The sequence below is a fragment of the Clupea harengus genome, chromosome 24 (genome assembly GCF_900700415.2).
Source record: "Clupea harengus chromosome 24, Ch_v2.0.2, whole genome shotgun sequence".
Taxonomy (NCBI): domain Eukaryota; kingdom Metazoa; phylum Chordata; class Actinopteri; order Clupeiformes; family Clupeidae; genus Clupea; species Clupea harengus.
In genome coordinates this window covers 18,698,752-18,722,723 of record NC_045175.1, presented here as the reverse complement: position 1 = coordinate 18,722,723, position 23,972 = coordinate 18,698,752, and the positions used below count along the sequence as shown (strand labels likewise).

The following is a 23,972-nucleotide window of genomic DNA, read 5'->3' as shown; positions in this document are numbered from 1 at the left end:
TACATGCTCTAACCTGTTAACATGGGCACAGTTATGAAAATCAACAGGTAACACAGCCAGTGTGAAACAGGGCTTAGCTTCGGCCAGTTAGCATCCAAATTGACCACCGACATCTTTAAAAATGTCAGGCCATGGGTGCAGGAGATGTTATTTGAAACCTCTAGATCTTTCGTTTAAAGAAATGACAACCTGCTGCCAGTGGAAGATGAACTAAATGACTAATCAAGAGGGAGACGAGTTTCCTCAAGACCTAGGACCTTTCCCTGGGAAAATGCCTCATCCTCTCACTCTCTTATTTCCTTTATTAATTTCTCACTCTGTCAAGTGTTTTATGAATTATGCACTTTAAGCACAATCAGGTAAAGTTTACTGTATTTGTTGTCATAAATAACCTGGGTGTTTGATATAGTTTGAACCTCAAATAGATCATTCATTTTAACCACATAATGAAATATAACCATCTTTACATTTCATTTTTTTATTTGTCATGTACAGTTTGCAATGAGTTAAATTATGTTCCACATTGTTGAGTACATACACATATCAGAGTAAATGTCACATTTTAAGAAGTCATTTATTTAAAGAATAAAGTCCCCCCCCCCCCCACTCTCTCACACACAAGCAGATCTGTTTATTTTTCACAGAATACATGATGAAATATGTACAGAACATAAAGGGAACAACAGAGAGAGGGTGAGAGAACACACACACACATGTGTACACCACAAACACACACACACACATGTGCGTGCACACACACACACACACACGTGCACACAAAGACACACATGCAAGTACAGGCGCATACACATGCACACACATATACTTTATTTGTTGTTATGGTCTCCATAGCAGCAAATAATGTTTCAGTATATCAGATACAGTATATATAGTAATGTACATTTTCCCTCTAAGTGGCACACCGTGGTGTTGGAACCGGAGTGTGTGACTCTTCTGCAGACTCTGGTGATCCTGCAGCATGAGGAGGTCATGTGATCTGGCACAGGGACACTGAGGAGTTTTCATCCAAAACCCTAAACCCAGGATAGAGGGGCTCAGTGAATGTGGAGTGGAACGTGTGCAGGTGGGTGAGTGTGTCAGAGGAGACGCTGTAGAAGGACAGAGTGCCTGCTGGCCAGTCCAGGTACACTCCTACTCTGCTGGAGCGGGAGGAGGGGGTAGGTATGGCAGTCTTCTTATTATTGTGCCTGGCAGAGTAACTGTTACCAGAGCATCTCAGACTCCAGGACTTGTCATTCCATCCAAACACACTGTCAGCACTCCCCCCTTTCCTCTTGATGCTTTTATAGGCCACTGCTATATGAACCTCACTACCACTCCACTCAGCCTCCCAGTAGCAGCGTCCAGACAGACCCTCTCTACACAGCACCTGACGATAGGAGTCAAATCTCTCTGGGTGGTCAGGATACGGCTGATCCTTTCTCACACGCGTCACCTTTTTGTTCCCCTCAGAGAGAGAGAGATGTGTGTGTGCTGTGTTTGGGTCCAGTGTGAGCTCACAGGCATCTGCAGACAAGAGGAGAGAACATCCTCATCAGAATATGGGATAGAAAAGGGACTGTTCACTCCAAACCCACCCACACCCGCACACACACACACACACTAACATACAGATGTTCAGATACACACACCTCTTTATGCTTGCAGACGTGTCTGTCTGTCTGTCTGTCTGTCTGAGTGTCAGGAAGGTGTATATGTATAACATCTTGTGTGTGAGTGTATATTCCTGTGAGAATATGTGTAATCTCTTGTGTGGGGGTGTAAATGAGTGTATTTCTGTCAGTTTCTCTCTCTCTATCTCTGTGTGTGTGTGTGTGTGTGTGTGTGTGTGTGTGTGTGTGTGTGTGTGTGTGTGTGGCGGTGGGAGTTTGTTAATGTCTGTGTATAAAAATACGTGTGTGGAAGTGAGTGGGTGTGTGTGTGTGTGTTTGAATGTGCATTCCTGTGTTTATGTGATATACGTATATTCGTGTGAGTGAGTGAGTGAGTGTCTCTCTCTTTCTGTGTGTGGGTGTGTGTGTCAGGAAGGAGTACATGTGTAATCTCTTCTGTGTGAGTGTGTGTGGGTCTCTTTCTGTGTATGTGTGTGTGTGCCTGTGTGTGTCTGGAAGGAATTTATGTTGAATCCCTTGTGTGTGAGTGTACGTCAATCTGTGTGTGTGTGTGTGTGTGTGTGTGTGTGTGTGTATTATTTTGTATTTGTGATTTTGCTATGTGTGTGTGTGTATGTCAGGAAGGAGTATATGTGTAATCTCTTGTGTGTGAGTGTAAATGAGTGCATGTGTGTGTTTATCACTTTCTCTCTCTATATATATCTTGTGTGTGTGTGTGTGTATGTTAGTTGGTGTCTATGTATGATAATGTAGATGTGTGATATTGTGTGTGGGTTGTGTATGAGCATCCTTTTGTATTTGTGACATTTGTTCGTTTGTGTCTCTGTGTGCGAGGAAATATATGTTTGATCTCTTGTGTGTGTTTGTGTATGCCTGTGAGTGAGTGAGTGTGTGTGAGTGTGTGTTAGTTGTGTGTGTGATTGAGTGAGTGCATGTATGGGTCTCTTTGTTTGTGTGTGTGTCAGGACGGAGTATATGTGGAATCCCTTGTGTGTGAGTATGTCAATCTGTGTGTGTGTGTGTGTGTGTGTGTGTGTGTGTGTGTGTGTGTGTGTGTGTGTATCACTTTCTCTCTCTTTCCATCTGTGTGTGTGTGTGTGTTAGTTTGTCTGTGTAAGATAATGTATATGTGTGTCAGGAAGTTTATGTAAGATATCTTGTGTGTATGCGTGTGTTAGAGAATGTGTGGCAGGAAAGAGTATATATGTAATCTCTTATGTGTGTTTCTGTCTCTCTCTCTCTCTCTCTCTCTTTTGTGTCTGTGTGTGTGTGTGTGTGTTTGTTTATGAGTGGATGAGTCAGAGTGTGTGCGTGTGTGTGTGTGTGTGTAAGCTGCTGTAGTGCTTGTGTGTGTGTGTGTGTGTGTCAGGACGGAGTATATGTGGAATCCCTTGTGTGTGAGTATGTCAATCTGTGTGTGTGTGTGTGTGTGTGTGTGTGTATCACTTTCTCTCTCTTTCCATCTGTGTGTGTGTGTGTTAGTTTGTCTGTGTAAGATAATGTATATGTGTGTCAGGAAGTTTATGTAAGATATCTTGTGTGTATGCGTGTGTTAGAGAATGTGTGGCAGGAAAGAGTATATATGTAATCTCTTGTGTGTGTTTCTGTCTCTCTCTCTCTCTCTTTTGTGTCTGTGTGTGTGTTTTTGTTTGTTCATGAGTGGATGAGTCAGAGTGTGTGCGTGTGCGTGTGTGTGTGTGTGTGTGTGTGTGAATATAGGTGAGTGTGTGTGTGTGTCTGTCTATGTCCTTGCATTATTTTGTATTTTCAAATATTTGTGCGCGTCTATGTGTGTGTGTCTGTGTGTGTCAGGAAGGAGTATATGTGTACAGTACTATCTTGTGTGTGGGTGTAAATGAGTGTATGTGTGTGTTTTTCTGTGTGTGTGTGTGCCAGGAAGGAGTATATGTGCTATCTCTTGTGTGTGTGTGTGTGTACAAGAGTGTTTGCGTGTATTTCTGTCACTTTCTCTCTCTCCCTATCTCTGTCTGTGTGCGTGTTTGTTTGTTCACGTCTGTGTAAAGAAAGATATGTATGATCTATTGTGTGTGTGTGTGTGTGTGTGTGTGTGTGAGTGTGCATGTAGGGGAGTGAGTGTGTGAGTGCGTGAGTGTGTGTGTGTGTGTGTGTGTGTGTGTGTGTGTATGTGTGAGATTTGTGTGTGTGATTGAGTGCATGTGTTTGTCTCTTTCTGTGTGTGGTGTGTCAGGAAGGAGTATATGTGTTATATCTTGTGTGAGAGTGTGAATGAGTGTGTGTGTTTGTCACTGTGTCACTGTGTGTGTGTGTGTGTGTGTGTGTATGTATGCATGTAAGTGAGTGAGAGTCTGTGTGTGTCTGTCTGTCTGTGTGTGTCTGTGTGTGTGTGTGTGTCTGTGTGTGTGTCAGGAAGGAGTATATGTGTAATATCTTGTGTGTGGGTGTACATGAGTGTATGTGTTTGTTTATGTGTGTGTTTCTCTCCCCTCTTTCTCTCCGTATGGTTGTGAGTGTGTATGTGACCTTGTTTATGTGATACAGTTTGTATTAATTATGATTCTGTGTGTGTTAGATGTGTATATCTTTGTGTGTGTGATTGCATGATTAAATATACTTGTGTGTCTATGTTTGTGTGTGTGTGTCCTTGTGTGATACTGTACGTGTTGGTCATCCTGGACTCATTTGTGTGTGTGTGTGTCATGCCGTGGAGTTAGTGAGTGTGGGTGTGTGTGTATAAACCTAAGGACACACACACACAAACACACTGAATGTCAGGTATAAATTCTGTTCTACTTTCATTGTCCTGATGACACGTCATGATAATCTTATGGCAGTAAGCTGGCAGCAGTTTTCAGGGCCAGACACTGCAGTTGCTCAGCACCAGCTGTATGAGCTGGGAGTCGACTTGATCACATTCATGTTCATGTTTTAGAATTATCAAGTCAAATGGATCAGAAAATGAAAACAAAGAAACATCAGCCTCCAGTACTGAAGGCACACCTATCACACACGCATGCACTGCTTAACCTATAAACATACACAACCACTTTCTCTTTTTCATACACACACACACCTCTATGTTTCCATGTGTTCATACACAATCATGCGTATTATTTTTTCAGGGAAAATAAACAAAATCACTCACATTTTCTCAGTCCTGGTTTAATCCTGCACTCTCCTCCATGGTCATACCTCAAGAAAGAAGAAGAAAATACAGTTGGGGCACAAAACCGTGAGTTTAGCATGTGAACTGATTTGTTATCAGTGTATCATTTTAATTAATCAAAACTATATAAACTTTGTAGATCAACAGGGAAAAAACTGAGTATGTAAAATAAAATCAGTAATATATTTCAGTCTGGATACACCTAGAATATTTTTTCAGGACAGCTTACATATAGCTGTACATAGACACACTGGACCCCTATCAGTTTCCCCATCAACAAATCAGATCAACCAAGGATCTCCACAGCAAACAAATACAGCCATGTTAGAATGCGGTTCCTTAGCTACAGCTCAGTATTCAACACCATCATCCCCTCCACACTAACAGACAAACTACTCATGCTGTGCCTTATCCCCTCCCTCTGCAGCTGGATCATGGACTTCCTCACTAGCAGAACACAATCTGTCAACATTGGGCCTCTCTCATCACAGACACTAATCATGAACACTGGCTGCCCTCAAGTCTGTCTGCTGAGCCCCCTGCTCTACACACTCTTGACACATGACTGCACTGCCTCCTGTGAGAGCAACTCCATCATCAGGTTTGCTGATGACACTACTGTCATAGGCTTGATCACTGGTGGTGATGAGACAGCGTACAGGAGTGAGGTGTCAAGCTGAGTGACATGCAGAACAACCTTTTCCTCAATGAATGTCAGCAAAACTAAAAGAGATTATTGTGGATCTGAGGAGAAGAAACAGAGGACATCAGCACCAACATCATCAGTTACTTCACACAGACAGATCTGCACTGGTGAAGGTGGGCACCAGCTAATCAAGAAAGACAATTTACTCAGGAAATTGAGCTGGCCACCTAGTATCCTTACTAAATTATACAGGTGCTTCTAATGAGAGTATGCTTACAAACAGGCTGACAGTGTGGTATGACAACAGCACTGCTCAGGACCACCAGAGATTCATCAAGACAGCAGCTCCACTCCCAACCCTGGAGCTCACTTACTACCAGAAAGTCTGCAGGCAGGCCAGAGGCATAGTAAATTACTCCACCTATCCCATGATGTTATGTCCCTTTGTGTTTCTGCTTTTTTTGTGCTTGTTTGCTGTTGTGTCTGCATGTCCTTCTTTATGTGTGTGTGTGCGTGTATATGTGTGTGTTCCAGGATGTCATATGGGCTGATGACACCTAATTGACAACACCTCTGCCTGCTGTCTTTTCAATGGGGTTTCACCCTTTCCAAACACACTCTTTCAGTTTGTGAGACTCATGAACTAGACAAGGCCAAAGTGTGTGGATTCAGACATGCCATTATCAGTCTGTCTGGACCAGATACTGTTAATGTTATTTTTCCTAGTTTCATATGTCTTCTGTGCAATACATATACACAGGCTTGGTCAACATATTTTTTGCCCAAAGTGCAGTCTCTGTCTTTTGTTCTTGCCTCTGACCCTAGACTGGGGTGTGGCACAAGCACAGATAATTTACCCAGTTTACCTAGTCAGTGTGGCAGGTGGGACTGCAGTGTGAGCAGTTCCTGCTGGAAGGAGAGAAGTGGCAGGGGAAAAAGGGAGGAAATAGTGTGACAGCACTGTTACTATGGGCACCAGAGCCAATTGGATCCACCCACAGCACTGCTGGGAAGCTTTGGTTGAGACAGACGTCTGACAGCAGCACTGACTGCAGCATGCTGTGACTGAGAAGATGAGGGGAATATAAGTGGCTGCTGACTGGTGATACTAGCAGGACATGTGCACCCATGACTTCTTGGAGTTTAGGAAAAGGAGTGACATGCACATCCATGTAAGAATAAAAAGAAGATGCACCTCCAGCAGTCCAGACTTGGTGCTCTTAGTGAAAATACTTTTTCCCATCCGCTCCATTAAAATCCTCCCACACAGCCCCTGAGCCTTGGTGCCCTCAGCAACTGTTTAAAATAATATGTACGCCCAGATAAACACCCAGCACTCACTTGAAAGTCGTTAGTTTACAGTTGGGATCATTCAGTCTGTCTGTGAGTTCTCTGACATCTGAGTCTCCTGGGTGATTGTAGCTCAGATCCAGATATTTCAGGAAGGAGGGGTTTGATTTGAGGGCAGAGGCCAAGAAAGAACAGCCGTTGTGTGTGATGAGACAACCAGACAGTCTGAAACAAGAGATCATCTTTCCTCATTATTAGTGAAGGGAAATGCATTAAAAAGGTGTGCAATTTTGTCTGTCAAAATCACAAACATGTCTTGTTGAAAAAAAATGGTATTATGAGAGCAGATAAATAACTAACAACATTCATAAACTGACTCAGAGAGAGGAAAGGTTAAGGGATCCAAAAGCATGTTAATTTTTAGGTTTTTGTTTTTTGTTTTTAGCTTTTCAAGACTAAGAAAAACTCAATTAACATATTTTTTGATTCCCTTATTTTTTCTTTCTTCATTTATCTGAGAGATTCTATTCAGAACTAAATTATAGTTATAATTATTTTGTGCGGCGCGGCGGGGGAGAGAACTGTTGTAAATGTAGTATACCCCCATGATTTTTCTGTTGTCCTGTCCAAGATTTTGTGGCCTTCATTTTATTAGTTATAATGCTGTTGCATGTTTGAACGAATAGACGGCATTCTGAGCTAATAAATGATGCAGTTCTAAACCACTTTAGTAGGCCTAATGAAAGAAAGAAAAGACTGTGATAACAGTTATAAGTGATAACTGTGACAACAAATTCGTAGCCTAATAAAAACTTTCTCTGCACAAGTGATCAGTACATAGCAGGCCTATTACATTTCCTCTGGGATGTTATTTCACTCTAGGCTACTTAGGACCTTCTCAAACAATGGTCATGTTGTATTTTTCCCTTTTTAATTAACATATTTAATACAACCTCATACCTGTCAAGTGTCATGATTCATCATATTTTTTTTTTCTCCCCACTGCTAAGACCAAATGATGGCGCTGTGTTTGCTTCTTTATCATTTAATACAATTCTAGTCAGTGGAAGAGCTTTTTAGGCTATTATCATTAGCCTATTATTAGTAGAAACATATAGCCTATTACACTGTGACATGACAATAGCTGTGCGTAGGCCTATGTGTGGACACTGTAGAAGGCTGTCGCGGACTTCGAGCATGAACTTGAGAACATCGGGCATGTTCACACTTGACAGGTAGGCCTATGATTCTCTGATAATATGCATCATACTGTGTTCGTTACCTGTTGCTCCTTAATGACTGATGTCAATATTGACATTGCACACTGTGCAGAAAGCATGGTGGGGAAGTCTGAAAAGAACGGAGGCATGGCCATCTCTCCCGGTGACTATCAATGATTTTTTGAGGCGCATGCAATCTTTTTATTTTATCCGGTGGTTCTGCCATGGTAGCATACTACAAGAGTTTGTCTGAAATTAGTAATATCAAAAACACCAAGAAAGCGTAACGTCAAACCATTTGTAACATAGCCAAGACACTTAGATATATTTGCCATTTTAAATCGATGGCGAACATAAAGACTGCATGGTTAACATCGTTGGGCTAAAATTAAATTAATTTAACGTCTTATCTCTGCATTACTCGTTAGTTTACCTTTCAGTGATTTTTAACTTGGTTTAATGTCCCCACTTGAAGAATTGCTCAGATGTTGGCGAGAAGGGAGAGTTAGGTAAGTATGAATGAAAAATCGCTAACTGAGACAAAAACAGCGGTTGATTCTACTGACTGTAGAGTAAGCTAGTAATTTCTGATTTCGAGGGTCATACAGAGGATAGTAACGGCAGGGGGTCTGTGATTGGTCAAACTTCTCTTCTGCTTCTTGCTCTGCTGCAGCTGCCTATATACGCCTTGGCGACTCGACACAGACAGACTTTGAAGACTGAACCCGTTTTTATTTTTTATTTTTTGTTTTGCATACTTTTAGAGCATCAACTCATACCAGCGTACTTTGATGTCAAAATGCGTGCCAGGTACGCAAAATGCGTACATGTTGGCAGGTCTGTGTATGGAATGCAGCACATGCTGTGTTTCTTTGCAAAGGATGTAGCTATTGTAAACCAAATTGACAGAATTAATGGATGTGTTTTTTTTTTCTCTCAACCCGACATGATTAAATGCGTCAAATGAAAGTCTGTAATCCTCTTGTCCGAGAAAGCATGCTGTATCCATTATCGATTGACAACGCGTGACTGTATTTAGAGTCTACAAGAACAAAAGTGTCTAGCTGGCAAGTGGCTAACGTTAGCAATTCTAGATCATGCAGCATGATCTTGGTTACAACAACCCGATTTAATGCAAATTCAGTTGAATTTCAGCCCATCCTGTGCATTCCTCCATCACATGCACAGATAATTCCCAGCATCCTGCACACAACATTGTTCTACCATTGCCTGACTGAGGTCTCCATTCCTGTGGTATAAAATTACTAACACATCTTGGCCTCCTTGGGGAACCTCTCTGTCCCAGAAATTTTCATTTATTCCAAACGGTTCAACATACTTCTACTACAAACAATACAAATGGGAGACTTTGTTTCAGTTCTACTTAAACACTACAAATGTTCTTACAATAATGAATGAAAACACATCATGAAAACTGATTACATGTTCTTTGGCTGGCTCTTGATAGGCAGCGATTATACAAGTGTAAAAGTGTGGTATACAAGTCCACAACAATTCTGACCTACACTGATTGACTGGTCAGTCCGTACCATGGGTCAAAATAATTATAGTTATCCCCTGAAAATATCACTTTGCTTCTTTTTCTTACTGACCATCTACCCACAAGCATTTGAGAATCTGTGTTAAAACTTCATTACACCATCTACATAGTGTACCATGAGACATTGATAGGTAGCAGGAGTGTTCTGTCACTTTCTCCAAAATGCAGATGGTTTTGTATAGACAGAAGTGTGAACAGTTCATGGACAGCAAACTAATCTAGCACATGCATCAAAAGCTCCAATCAGGAGTGATACTAGATATTAGAATAAAAAAAGTGAAACACCAACCTTAATGTCTGTAGTTTAGAGTGAGGGCTACTTATTCCTGCAGAGAGAAGCTGAACTCCAGAATCCTTCAGGTCATTGTTTGTGAGGTCCAGTTCTGTCAGGGAGACCGATGACTGCAGAGCAGAGGCTACAGCCTTACAGGATTCCTCTGTTAGCTTACAGTCAGCAAGTCTGTGTAGAGTGAGAGGTATAGAGTAGGGGTGTCACAATACCAAAAATTCAGTAGTCGGTACCAATACCAGTAAAATAACACGATTCTCGATACCAATTTCGATACCACGGGAAAAAAAAAAGGATTTTCCATGATTCCATGTACTAAAACTTGAAACTTGAACTTCTTTATTAAAATATTTGATAGCAAAATGTCATAAGACATACAAAACATGTGCAATAGAGCATATCACAACATAATAAAGTGAAATGTATGGTCATAGTGCAACAACTAGTGTCCCCAGACACATTCCAGACTTCCAGGCATCTTTTCAAAAGGTACTGTGCAAAAACAGCAACAGTGCAAAACAGAACAGTGGATATAACAGTGCAGCCATTCAGCTAACAAGATGAACATGAGTTTGGGCAAAATTGCATCATTTTTCACAGCATTTCACAGCCCTAAAGAGTAAAGCTTCTTAAAGGACGTATTAAATACAAAAATAAATCAATGTTCAGTGTGGTCGCGGCGAAATTCCAGCTGTCACTCGCAAATCGTCTTTTAGGCTACATTGTGTCTAATGCATCGAAAACAATAAATAAATTGGGTAATCGTGTTTTTTCAAACCAATTGCATATTCAGTTGTAACCATATTAAACTAGGACATTCAGTGAATTTCGCTAGTTTTGACATGATACTTGCAAGATACATGCTCTCTTTCTCTCTCTCTCTCCTTCTAACCAAGTTAGACTATAGGCTAACGTTAAAACTACAGCATAGCTAACCTAAACTACGTACATAACATACAATGGCTTAACACACGTGCCCACCATCTTAAACATCATGTAACGTGTATTTCAGTATGACAGATAAAAAAAACTGAAAAAGTGCATTCTTTGGATGTTGTTAATATGAATCAAAACTCTCCCTGAATTCTTTAAACAAATCCGGATGACGGTCTTTCAGGTGCTTAGCTAAATTGGAAGTATTACCTCCTTTGGTCTGAGGAACACGGTAGCATTGTTTGCATAAGTAGGGTGACCAGACGTCCTCTTTTACCCGCACATGTCCTCTTTTCGAGACCTAAAAAAATGCGTCCGGCAGGGATTCCAAAAGCGTCCGGGGTTTTGCCTCGTCGGATATTTGTGTTTCTCTGGATCTTTCACAAACTAATTATTACGTAGTTTTGGAAAGGGTATCTCCATTACATTCCACCTTTTTGCGCGAGCTCTGACTGTAGAGAGGACTGTCATTGGTCGACCGCCTTCCCAGTGTTGCCAGATATGATAATTATCCTCCAAACTGAGCCTTTTGATACGATTCGCCATTTCCAGTCTGGCAACACTGCGCACCTGGCCGCCTCCACTAGTTTCATCGTTTACAATAGTAAATGACATCTGCATGTGGAAAACAGCTGGTATCGGCGCTCACGGTACTTCAAAAAAATGGGTATCGTCTGTGTTTTGTTATTTTAGTACCGAAAGGTATCGTAAGTATCGGTTCTCGTGACATCCCTAGTATAGAGACAGAGAGTAGAACAAGGCATGGTAGCATGACTAAAAACAATCCTGTTCAAAAGTTTAGAATGACACAGACATTGACACTTTAACCATCGAATAAGGAGCAAACTGAACTGGAACAGTTCATGGCAAACTAATCTAGCACATGCCTATGTTTTGTAAACTGTGGTGTTTCATTGTAGGTCTGTAGGCTACATTTGCATAATGACAAGCAGATTTTTCTTTAGAAATCACTGAGCAGATGGCAGGTTTCATTCTTGGTTTCCTCATTTTCTTTTCCAAGGTTACATTGTGCTGTTGACTTACACATTATGCTTAAGTAAAAGCCATCTTATTGATGTCTCTTTTCTGTTGTCTTCATTTGCACATTGGCATTTAGGTAATACAAAAGTAACGGAAAGTAATCAAGTTACATTACTTTAATATTGTGATTCTTGGATTAGGTTACTGAATAACGTTTTTAACAGGTAATCAGTAATTGTATCGGTATACATTTTTAAAGTAACCCTCCCAACCTTGCTTGGTGATCACAGGGTCGCTCTAACTCCTGAGTCTGGATGCAGGGTGGCCCATGTGATCCGGGCTCTGATATAAACCTCCCCTTTCAACTGATAAAATACTTAAAAAGGTAATGTTTGTTCCCTGTCTAGTTAGAGAAGCTGGTTAATCTTCATGTGAAGCCATGCTCTCTTTTCCTTGATGCGCCTCACACACCTTGACCTCCTTGGGGAACCTCTCTGTCCCAGAAAGTTTCATTAATTCCAAACGGATTAACAGACTTTTACTACAAACAATACAAATGGGACACTTTGTATCAGTTCTACTTAAACACTACAAATGTTCTTACAGAAATAAATGAAAACACATCATGAAAACTGAATACATGTTTTCTGGCTGGCTCTTGATAGGCAGCGATTATAAAAGTGCAAAAGTGTGGTATGCAAGTCCACAACAATTCTGACCTACACTGATTGACTGGTCAATCCATACCATGGGTCAAAATAATTATAATTATCCCCTGAAGAAATATCACTTTGGTTCTTTTTCTTTGAAAAAAACCACTCTGAATCTATATACTGACCATCTACAAACAAGCATTTGAGAATCTGTGTCAAACCTTCATTACACCATTACAACTACTTAGTGTACCAGGAGACATTGATAGGTGTCAGGAGTGTTCTGTCCCTTTCTCCAAAATGCAAATGGTTTTGTATAGACAGAAGTGTGCACAGATCATGGACAGCAAACTAATCTAGCACATGCATCAAAAGCTCCAATCAGGAGTGATACTAGATACTACAATGAAAGTCAAACACCAACCTTAATGTCTGTAGTTTACAGTGAGGGCTACTTAGTCCTGCAGAGAGAAGCTGAATACCAGAATCCTTCAGGTCATTGTTTGAGAGGTCCAGTTCTGTCAGGGAGACCAATGACTGCAGGGCAGAGGCTACAGCCTTACAGGATTCCTCTGTTAGCTTGCAAACAGCAAGTCTGCGAGAGTGAGAGGTAAAGAGACAGAGAGTAGAACATGTCATGGTAGCATGACTAAAAACAATACTGTTCCAAAGTTTAGAATGACAGACATTGACATTTTAACCATCAAATAAGGAGCAAAATGAACTGAAACAGTTCATGGACAGCAAACGAATCTAGCACATGCCTATGCTTGGTAAACTGTGCACTTTCATTGTAGGTCTGTAGGCTGAATTTGCATAATTACAAGGAGATTTTTCTTTAAAAAAAACACTGAGCAGAGGGCATGTTTAATTCTTAAAACTTGGTTTCCTCATTTTCTTTTCCAAGGTTACATTGTGCTGTTGACTTACACGTTATGCTTAAGTGAAAGCCATCTTATTGATGTCTCTTTTCTGTTGTCTTCATTTGCACATTTGGCATTGAGGTGATCCAAAAGTAATGGAAAGTAATCAAGTTACATTACTTTAATATTGTGATACTTAGATTAGGTTACAGAATAACATTTTTAACAGGTTTAACACGATAACTGTATCAGAATACATTTTTAAAGTAACCCTCCCAACCCTGCTTGGAGGTCACAGGGTCGCTCTAACTCCTGAGTCTGGATGCAGGGTGGCCCATGTGATCCGAGCTCTGTGATGTATACAGTACTCCTCCCTTTCAACTGATAAAATACTTAAAAAGTCATGTTTGTTCCCTGTCTAGTTAGAGAAGCTGGTGAATCTTTATGTGAAGCCATTTTCTCTCTCCCTTGATGCGCCTCATTGTTGCTGATTTTTCTACCCTTGCCTGACTGAGGTCTCCATTCCTGTGGTATAAAATTACTAACATCTTGTCCTCCTTGGGAATCGTCTCTGTCTGAGACATTTTCATTAATTCCAAACGGGTTAACAGACTTTTACTACAAACAATGCAAGAATGAAAACACATCATGAAAACTGATTACATGTTTTCTGGCTGGCTCTTGATAGGCAGCGATTGTACAAGTGTTAAAGTGTGGTCCACAAAAATTCCAACCTACACTGACTTACTGGTCAATCCATAACATGGGTCAAAATAATTATATACAGCAAACTAATGTAATACATGCATCAAAAGCTCCAATCAAGAGTGATACTAGATATTAGAATGAAATTCAAACACCAACCTTAATGTCTGTAGTTTACAGTGAGGGCTACTTAGTCCTGCAGAGATAAGCTGAATACCAGAATCCTTCAGTTCATTGTTTGTGAGGTCCAGTTCTGTCAGGGAGACCAATGACTGCAGAGCAGAGGCTACAGCCTTACAGGATTCCTCTGTTAGATTACAATCAGCAAGTCTGCGTAGAGTTAGAGGTATAGAGACAGAGAGTAGAACATGGTAGCATGTATAAAAACAATGTGGTTCAAAAGATTAGAATGACACAGAAATCAACACCTTAACCATCAAATATGGAGCAAAATGAACAGACATATAGTTAAGACATTGGTCAATTAAAAAAATAATGATTTCAGATTGAAATAATAATTCTGTGCTTGGAATTTGTTTTTATCAAAGAATCCTCCATTTGCGGAAATTAAAACTTTGTAGCATTACAACTTGACTGCTTCCTTTATAAATATGTCTTGCCGAATTTGGAGCAATGCTCTGTCACTGTCATGGTCACTGTCTTGTTGTAGGAAAACACTTGTGTCCTTAAGCATCATTTTAAAATCCACAGTGCGATGGAGGAAAGGAAATAGTATGCATCAATGCCAGTGTGAGAGGAGCAAGAGGCGAAACAGAACATACAGCAGACTACTCTCTTAGTTTACCACCAGAGGGGAGATGGGATAAAGCTTTGCACACTTGAAAAGCCTCCTTCAAAATGTATTTTTGTGTGTTCAGTTCAGTGTGGATTCAATGCTTTATATACGCACACACATGCACGCACACACACATATAACACCTAAACAATGTGATGATGTAGATAAGGCCTCTGTGAACAGTTTCACTGACTTAGACAATTGTGAAATCAGAGAGCAAATTCTGCCTAGAGTAAAACATTGATGTTGCTATTGTCTGGTTAACACAATCTACAGTTAACAGTATGGGTCTGTTAACACAGTCTACAATATTACTGACCTCAGTGTCTCCAGTTTGCAGTTTGGACTCTGTAGAGCAGAGAGCAGCTTTTCCAATGACAGGTCATTCTGACTGAGGTCCAGCTGTCTCAAGGGGGAGTTTGCAGACTGCAGAGCTGAGACCAAAATCTCACAGGACTTATCTGTTAGTTTACAGCCAGCAAGTCTGTCAGAGAGACAAGAGAACAAAAAAATATAAAAATATGAGTGCCTCCTTCCACATCCATGCCATATGGAGGAGCAGAACTGAAGAATGGTTACTTATTTCTCAAACATTTCATCAGGTACAAAATAAATAAAAATGATGTTCAACTATTGTAGCAAACAATGTGAAAAAGACATGAGAAACATTTAATCATAAAAATGACATTCAACTGCTCTCAAAGACACTCATAGATTGAACTGGTGAGAACATGCAAATGTAAACAAAGCTTAGTTTCTTTAGAAAAAAAAATCACACAGTGGACCTTTAAACCTATAGTACCATGCTACCTATAGTAACACCTCTTAACATTAGCATTCCTATGACAACAGGTCTGAATTCAGTGTCAACTTTAATGCAGAACTTAACTCACAGAGCCTTTCTGCAGCATCTCACAGCTGGAACCAACCTCCTGCGACCTTCTGGAGAGGTTTTGTATTTCTTCAGGTCGAACTCATCCAGCACCTCCCCAGACATCAAAAGCACATGAGCCAAGGCTGAGCAGTGAGCCAGTGAGAGCTGTTTCACTGAACCCTTCTCTGCCTGCAGGAAAGCATTGATTTCATCATGAACAGAAGAGTCGTGCATTTCGACCAGGCAGTGGAACAGATTGATGCATCTCTCAGGGGAGATATTTGGCCTTTGCATCACCTTCAGGTTTCGGATTGTCTTCTTCTGACTTTCTGGGCTGCTGTATGTGTTTGTCAGGAAACCCACCATAAGGCTCTGATTTGACTCCAGAGAAATGCCATGAAGGAAGCGAACGAACAAATCAAGGTGTCCATTCTTGCTCTCCAAAGCTTTGTTCACAGCATTCTTTAGCAGCTCATGTAGATCTGGCAAAGACCTGGACTTCCCTTTGAGAAATGGTGTCAGGGCCTCCATGTTTTTACTCAAGTAGGAGGCAAACACATGAAGTGCAGCAAGAAACTCCTGGATGCTCAGATGCACAAAGCAGTAGACCTTCTTGTGCTGAAACACACATTCCTCCCTGAAGATCTCAGTACACATGCCAGAGTACACTGAGGCTTCACTCACATCAATGCCACACTTTTTCAGGTCTTCCTCATAGAACATGAGATTGCCATTCTCCAGATGCTTGAAGGCCAGCTCTGCCAGTTTCAGTATGACATCTTTGTGTGATTCCAGGAGCCTCTGTCTCTCTATATCATTTTCCTCTTGATACTTCTGTTTTTTCCTGGTGGTCTGGATGAGCAGGAAGTGTATGAACATCTCAGTCAGAGTTTTGGGGGCTTCCTTCCCATTATCCTCTTCCAGTATCTGCTGAAGGACAGTGGCTGAGATCCAACAGAAGACTGGCATGTGGCACATGATGTGGAGGCTCCTGGATGCCTTAATGTGTGAAATGATTCTGTTGGCTTGATTCTGGTCACTGATCCTCTTCCAGAAGTACTCTTCCTTCTGTGGATCACTGAACCCTCGTACTTCTGTCACCTGATTGATGCACTGAGAAGGGATCTGACTGGCTGCTGCTGGTCGGGAGGTTATCCAGATGAGAGCTGAGGGAAGCAGAGATCCCTGAATGAGGCTCGTCATCAACACATCCACTGATGATGTTTGTGTCACATCAGACAACTGCTGGTTCTCTTGGAAATTCAGCGGAAGTCGACTCTCATCCAGACCATCAAAGATGAACACAATATGGCGGTCTTTGTATTCACCACCCTGTAGCTCTCTAAGCTCAGGGTAGAAGTCCAGCAGGAGCCTGTGAAGACTGTACTGATCATGTTTGACCAAATTCAGCTCACGGAACGGAAGTACAAACATGAAATCTACATCCTGGTTAGCTTTCTCCTCTGCCCAGTCAAGGATGAACTTCTGCACTGAGACGGTTTTTCCAATGCCAGCAATGCCCTTGGTCATGACAGTTCTGATGGGTCTCTGCTGTCCAGGTAAGGGCTTGAAGATGTCATTGCAATGGATTGCTGTGTCTTCTGTAGTTTGTGATCTGGATGCTGACTCTACCTGCCAAACTTCATGTTCATTATTCACCCCTTCATTCTCTCCCTCTGTGATGTAGAGCTCTGTGTAGATCTTGTTCAGGAGTGTTTGAGTCTCTGATCTTATGACACCTTCAGATATGCTCTCAAACCTCCTCTTCATACAGGCTTTATGGGTCATCAGTGCTCTGTTCAGGACATCATCTGTTTGGCATTAAACAAACAAACAAACAAGCAAAACAGATCAGCATCATACGAATTTGTTATTGTCTCTGTAACCCACATTTCAAGTAGAGTAACACTGAGCACACAACAATGAGCTTCAAAATGTCAATATCATTTCGTTTCTTAACTAAATGGTGTTTCTATTTGTGCAGGAACCCAACTCTTGGAAGCAGTTCTGAAAGAAATACTTCAAGACTCACCTGTTAGTTTGGCCCTTTTGACAGGAGCATGCTCAGTTTGGAGATGTTTGCTTCCTTCCATGACTATGTGCTCATCCAAAGGAAGCTGTGGAGAAATCTGTGCCATGTGTAAGTGTGGGTATAGAGGGTTCTGCCCTGTGTCTGAGTATGGATACGGAGGAACTTGTGCCATGGTTGTAGATGGCTTCAGATGAAGCTGTGTCATTTCTCTGTGTTGGTAGAGAGAAGATTGTGCCATGGCTGTAGGGGGATATACAGGAGGTTGTGTCATGGTTGTATGTGGGTATATCAGAGGTTGTGCCATGGTTATGTCAGGGTTTAGAAAGGGTTGTGCTCTGGATCTCTTTCTGCACTGGGGACAGCTGTAGTCTCCTGATGGACCAGACTGGCTCCAGTAGCTGCTGATGCACTGCCTGCAGAAACTGTGTCCACAGGTGGTGATGACTGGGTCCCTCAGTAGCTGCTCACACACTCCACACCTGGACTGATCCTGGGTCAGAACATTCCTCTGAACACTGCAGTGACCGATAAATCACACAAAGAGTCACATTATTCATTGATGTGTAAGAAAACCTTACACCAGGATTTACAGAAACACACACACAAACACTCTCTCTCACACACACACACACACACAGGATCAGTGTATTTCTAAGCTGACTGCAGAGACACCAATAATTGCACAAAGACACACATAATTCACTACATCCTAACATTAAAGAGTAGCTGATAGGTCTGTACACACATATAGTCACATGAACACATTCAGAAACCACCCAGCAACACTGGAAGAGCAGATGAGTGTGTAAATACTGTGTTAACTAAGATTTGCAAACACACACACACAAACACACATACACACACACACAGTGTGAGTGGCAAAATTTTTGAGATAGCTCTGATGTTCTCTTCCTCCTTTCCTCTCCAGTTTAATGTAAGTTTTATATATATATAAAGACTGCCCGGCATGGATGCAAATATATGCCGGATGAATCAGTGTCTGTTGAGGATTGTTTACTAGCTGTCAGCAGCGATATTGGGTCTCAGGATATTTTATCAGCATCTAGAATAAACAAGGTTATCATTATTTTTCTTAGACAATATGGTTGATATGGTTGATCTTGTAGAATATGGCATCATAGTGAAGGATCAGTTATTTCCCATCCTGCCGCTGTCTAACCCCTCGAAAAGGTGATCCTTTCTAATGTTCCCCTTTCATTCACAATTCTTGCATGATATGATAAATTGATTGGACCGATCGAATGATTGATTTCAGGTTTGAAAATCTCGAGTTACAACATGTCAAATAGTTTAGACGACAAACATTTGACACTGAGGGTGAAGTACATTTTGTTGTATGCAAAGCTATACAATGACAATAAAGAGAAAAGGCCATGTTACGACAGGACCGTGGCAAGGTGACTGATGGAGGTAGTGGTGGGGATAAGTCGATGTATCTGTGTCTAACCAGGTGGGGCAGGAGGCGAAATCACTGATTAACAAACTGAGGCCGTTGTTCTGAAGGAAGGTGTGGAGAGTTCGGTGAGAACAGCTCCAGTTACTGATGGCAACGATGCCGCCCCTGTAGACAATGTGAATCAGAATGGTAAAAATTATAAAATTAGTCTAGATGTGACCCTGGGAGACAAAATGTTCTTTTTTTTTTCAATGTACCAAATGTAGGTGGTCCACATATACGTTTTTTTAAGCAATTGTCTGAGGCATTGGTGGATTCCCCCCGGGGTAACATGCTGGGGGATGGTTTTGACTATACATTAGATCATGTGTTAGACAGGAATCATGAGGAACCACATCCTCAATCCACTGAAGCACTCAATTTAGTTGATCTGTGGCGGAATGCCTTGCATAGGGTAAGACAGTACACTTAGTTGAGGACTTGTACCAATCAGGTGTCTGGGGCAAGACTTGAAGCAGATAACAGGGGCATGTTCTATAGAAGCTGTATTTCCCCAAGTCTGATCATTATGTTTCAGTAGCTGTCGTAGCACTTACACTTTAACACTAGGTTATTGCAGGATCACTCTTTTAATCTGTTCCAGAAATCCTGGAGAAAGGAGAGGTCTAGATTCCCAACCCTGAGCCAATGGTGGGATATGGGCATGGTGCAGACTTTTGATTGCACTACACTGCACATAGCACCAGGACACTTAGAGAGAGGATGTTGGCAATTGAACAAGCAATTATTGAGCAAATGAGGCACATCGATGGGAATTATAAGAAGCTTTTTGGGCTATTAAGAAGAACAGACTCATGTGAAGGGCTCTTATGGAGGAGAGCCAGGTTTTCGCAGTTTCCCAATTTTTTGAACTAGAGAAAAAGCCACAGGAGAGAAAACAACTTTTTCAGGTTAAACTGCCAGAAGGCAGGGAGACACATGAACACATTCAGAAGCACCGAGCAACACTGTGTGTGCGTCACTCATATGCACTTCCTCTCACTGAAACATGCACGCACTCAAACGCGTCCACAAACACACACAAATGCACAAACAATTCTCCTGTCTTGTACATATGTGTATTTGTAAAATGTCAATTAGAATAGCTGACAACTCACTTTGGATCAGACTGTGGTGGTCCACTGCTGAAATTGAGAGGGTGTCCCATGGACCGGTCACTCTTCATAGACACACAGCTGGGCACTGGAGACACTGGTCTGTGTGTCTGTGGCCTGGTTACATAAGGAGACAAAATAATAGATTTAGATAACACTTCTTCCTAAAAGTTACAAATAATAGATTTAGCTAAGTATTCTTTCTTATAGTTAGTAAGGTTAGCATGTCTGCATACTCTCTCCTTCACTCTCTCCCTCTTTAACACACACACATTTAAACAGACACTCACTCACACACAGACAGATAGACAAACACACTCACTCACTCACTCACTGAAACATACATGCACGCACGTACACACACAAACAAACATGTGCGCGCACACACACACACACACACACACACACACACACACACACACACACACACACACACACACACACACACACACACACACACACACACACACACACACACACACACACACACACACACACACACACACACACACACACACACAATTCTTCTGTCTTGTACATATGTGTGTTTGTCAAAACGTAAAATGAAATAGCTGACAACTCACTTTGGATCAGACTGTGGTGGTCCACTGCTGAAATTGAGAGGGTGTCCCATGGACCGGTCACTCTTCATAGACACACAGCTGGGCACTGGAGACACTGGTCTGTGCGTCTGTGGCCTGGTTACATAAGGAGACAAAATAATAGATTTAGATAACACTTCTTCCTAATAGTTAGTGAGGTTAGCATGTCTGCATACTCTCTCCTTCTCTCTCTCTCTCTCTCTCTCTCTCTCTCTCTTTAACAAAAACACAAATTTACACAGAGACTTACTCACACACAAACACACTCACTCACTAGCACACAGAGACACATACATGCACGCGTACACACACACATAAACAAACGCGAGCACACGCTCACTCACACACACACTTCTCCTGTCTTGTACATATGTGTATTTGTAAAATAGTAAGGTTAGAATGTCTGCATACTCTCTCCTTCGCTCTCTCTTTAACACAAACACACACACATTTACAGACACTCACTCACACACACACACTTCCTTTGCACACACAGAAACACTCACTGAAACAAACATGCACGCGCGCACACACACACACAAAAACAAACACGCACACACACACACACACACACACACACACACACACGAGCACAAACAATTCTCCTGTCTTGTACATATGTGTATTTGTAAAATGTAAAATATAATATCTGACAACTCACTTTGGATCAGACTGTGGTGGTCCACTGCTGAAATTGAGAGGGTGTCCCATGGACCGGTCACTCTTCATAGACACACAGCTGGGCACTGGAGACACTGGTCTATGTGTCTGTGGCCTGGTTACATAAGGAGACAAAATAATAGATGTAGATAACACTTCTTCCTAAAAGTTACAAATAATAGATTTAGCTAAGTATTCTTTCTTATAGTTAGTAAGGTTAGCATGTCTGCATACTCTCTCCTTCACTCTCTCCTTCTTTAACACACACACATTTACACAGACACTCACTCACACACACACACAGACAGACACACTCACTCACTGAAACATACATGCACGCACGCACACACAAACAAACGTGTGCGCACACACACACACACACACACACACACACACACACACACACACACACACACACACACACACACACACACACAAAGGCGCACACACACACACACAAGAGCACAAACAATTATCCTGTCTTGTACATATGTGTGTTTGTCAAAATGTAAAATGAAATAGCTGACAACTCACTTTGGATCAGACAGTGGAGGTCCACTGCTGAAATTGAGAGGGTGTCCCATGGACCGGTCACTCTTCATAGACACACAGCTGGGCACTGGAGACACTGGTCTGTGTGTCTGTGGCCTGGTTACATAAGGAGACAAGATAATAGATTTAGATAACACTTCTTCCTAAAAGTTACAAATAATAGATTTAGCTAAGTATTCTTTCTTATAGTTAGTAAGGTTAGCATGTCTGTATACTCTCTCCTTCACTCTCTCCCTCTTTAACACACACACATTTACACAGACACTCACTCACACACAGACAGACAGACAAACACACTCACTCACTCACTCACTGAAACATACATGCACGCACGTACACACACAAACAAATGTGTGCGCATACACACACAAACGCACACACACACACACACACAATTCTTCTGTCTTGTACATATGTGTGTTTGTCGAAATGTAAAATGAAATAGCTGACAACTCACTTTGGATCAGACTGTGGTGGTCCACTGCTGAAATTGAGAGGGTGTCCCATGGACCGGTCACTCTTCATAGACACACAGCTGGGCACTGGAGACACTGGTCTGTGTGTCTGTGGCCTGGTTACATAAGGAGACAAAATAATAGATTTAGATAACACTTCTTCCTAATAGTTAGTGAGGTTAGCATGTCTGCATACTCTCTCCTTCTCTCTCTCTCTCTCTCTCTCTTTAACAAAAACACAAATTTACACAGACACTTACTCACACACAAACACACTCACTCACTAGCACACAGAGACACATACATGCACGCGTACACACACGCATAAACAAACGCGAGCACACGCTCACTCACACACACAAACACAAACACACTTCTCCTGTCTTGTACATATGTGTATTTGTAAAATAGTAAGGTTAGAATGTCTGCATACTCTCTCCTTCGCTCTCTCTTTAACACAAACACACACACATTTACAGACACTCACTCACACACACACACACTTCCTTCACACACACAGAAACACTCACTGAAACAAACATGCACGCGCACACACACACACACACAAAAACAAACGCGCACACACACACACACATACACACGAGCACAAACAATTCTCCTGTCTTGTACATATGTGTGTTTGTCAAAATGTAAAATATAATATCTGACAACTCACTTTGGATCAGACTGTGGTGGTCCACTGCTGAAATTGAGAGGGTGTCCCATGGACCGGTCACTCTTCATAGACACACAGCTGGGCACTGGAGACACTGGTCTGTGTGTCTGTGGCCTGGTTACATAAGGAGACAAAATAATAGATGTAGATAACACTTCTTCCTAAAAGTTACAAATAATAGATTTAGCTAAGTATTCTTTCTTATAGTTAGTAAGGTTAGCATGTCTGCATACTCTCTCCTTCTTTAACACACACACATTTACACAGACACTCACTCACACACACACAGACAGACAGACACACTCACTCACTGAAACATGCATGCACGCACGCACAGACAAACAAACGTGCGCGCACACACACACACACACACACACACACACACACACACACACACACACACACACACACACACACACACACACACACACACACACACACACACACACACACACACACACACACACACACACACACACACACACAAGAGCACAAACAATTCTCCTGTCTTGTACATATGTGTGTTTGTCAAAATGTAAAATGAAATAGCTGACAACTCACTTTGGATCAGACTGTGGTGGTCCACTGCTGAAATTGAGAGGGTGTCCCATGGACCGGTCACTCTTCATAGACACACAGCTGGGCACTGGAGACACTGGTCTGTGCGTCTGTGGCCTGGTTACATAAGGAGACACAATAATAGATTTAGCAAACACATCTTCTTAATAGTTAGTGAGGTTAGCATGTCTGCATACTCTCTCCTTCTCTCTCTTTAACAAAAACACAAATTTACACAGACACTTACTCACACACAAACACACTCACTAGCACACA

At 41.7% G+C, this 23,972-nt stretch overlaps 1 protein-coding gene across 3 annotated transcripts; it reads right to left on the bottom strand.

The window, feature by feature from the left end:
* Window positions 1–462: 462 nt before the first annotated feature.
* LOC105905825 (NACHT, LRR and PYD domains-containing protein 3-like) lies at window positions 463–22,500 on the bottom strand. 3 transcript variants are annotated; one of them, XM_031562661.2, is made up of 10 exons: window positions 22,465–22,500; window positions 17,623–18,137; window positions 15,610–17,401; window positions 15,036–15,200; window positions 14,080–14,250; window positions 12,777–12,947; window positions 9,786–9,956; window positions 6,767–6,940; window positions 4,759–4,805; window positions 463–1,527 (listed from the first exon to the last, which is right to left on the bottom strand). In XM_031562661.2, exons 2-10 carry the CDS (start codon window positions 17,924–17,926, stop codon window positions 989–991), a joined length of 3,534 nt encoding a protein of 1,177 aa, XP_031418521.2. In that variant the 5' UTR covers window positions 17,927–18,137; window positions 22,465–22,500; the 3' UTR covers window positions 463–988. The 3 variants fall into 3 exon arrangements, with proteins under 3 accessions (XP_031418521.2, XP_042559592.1, XP_042559591.1); XM_042703658.1 differs by lacking the exon at window positions 9,786–9,956; XM_042703657.1 differs by lacking the exons at window positions 12,777–12,947; window positions 14,080–14,250.
* Between the last annotated feature and the right edge of the window lie 1,472 nt (window positions 22,501–23,972).

What these genes read in the sequence shown, in the direction of transcription:
- LOC105905825 (XM_031562661.2), bottom strand. Translation starts at nt 17,926, where the DNA reads ATGGCACAACCTCTGATATACCCACATACAACCATGACACAACCTCCT. An exon ending in TGTAAACTACAGACATTAAG is followed by an intron (nt 9,957 to 12,776) that starts GTTGGTGTTTGA and finishes CACTCTACACAG; the next exon opens with ACTTGCTGACTGTAAGCTAA. An exon ending in TGTAAACTAACGACTTTCAA is followed by an intron (nt 4,806 to 6,766) that starts GTGAGTGCTGGG and finishes TTCTTTCTTGAG; the next exon opens with GTATGACCATGGAGGAGAGT.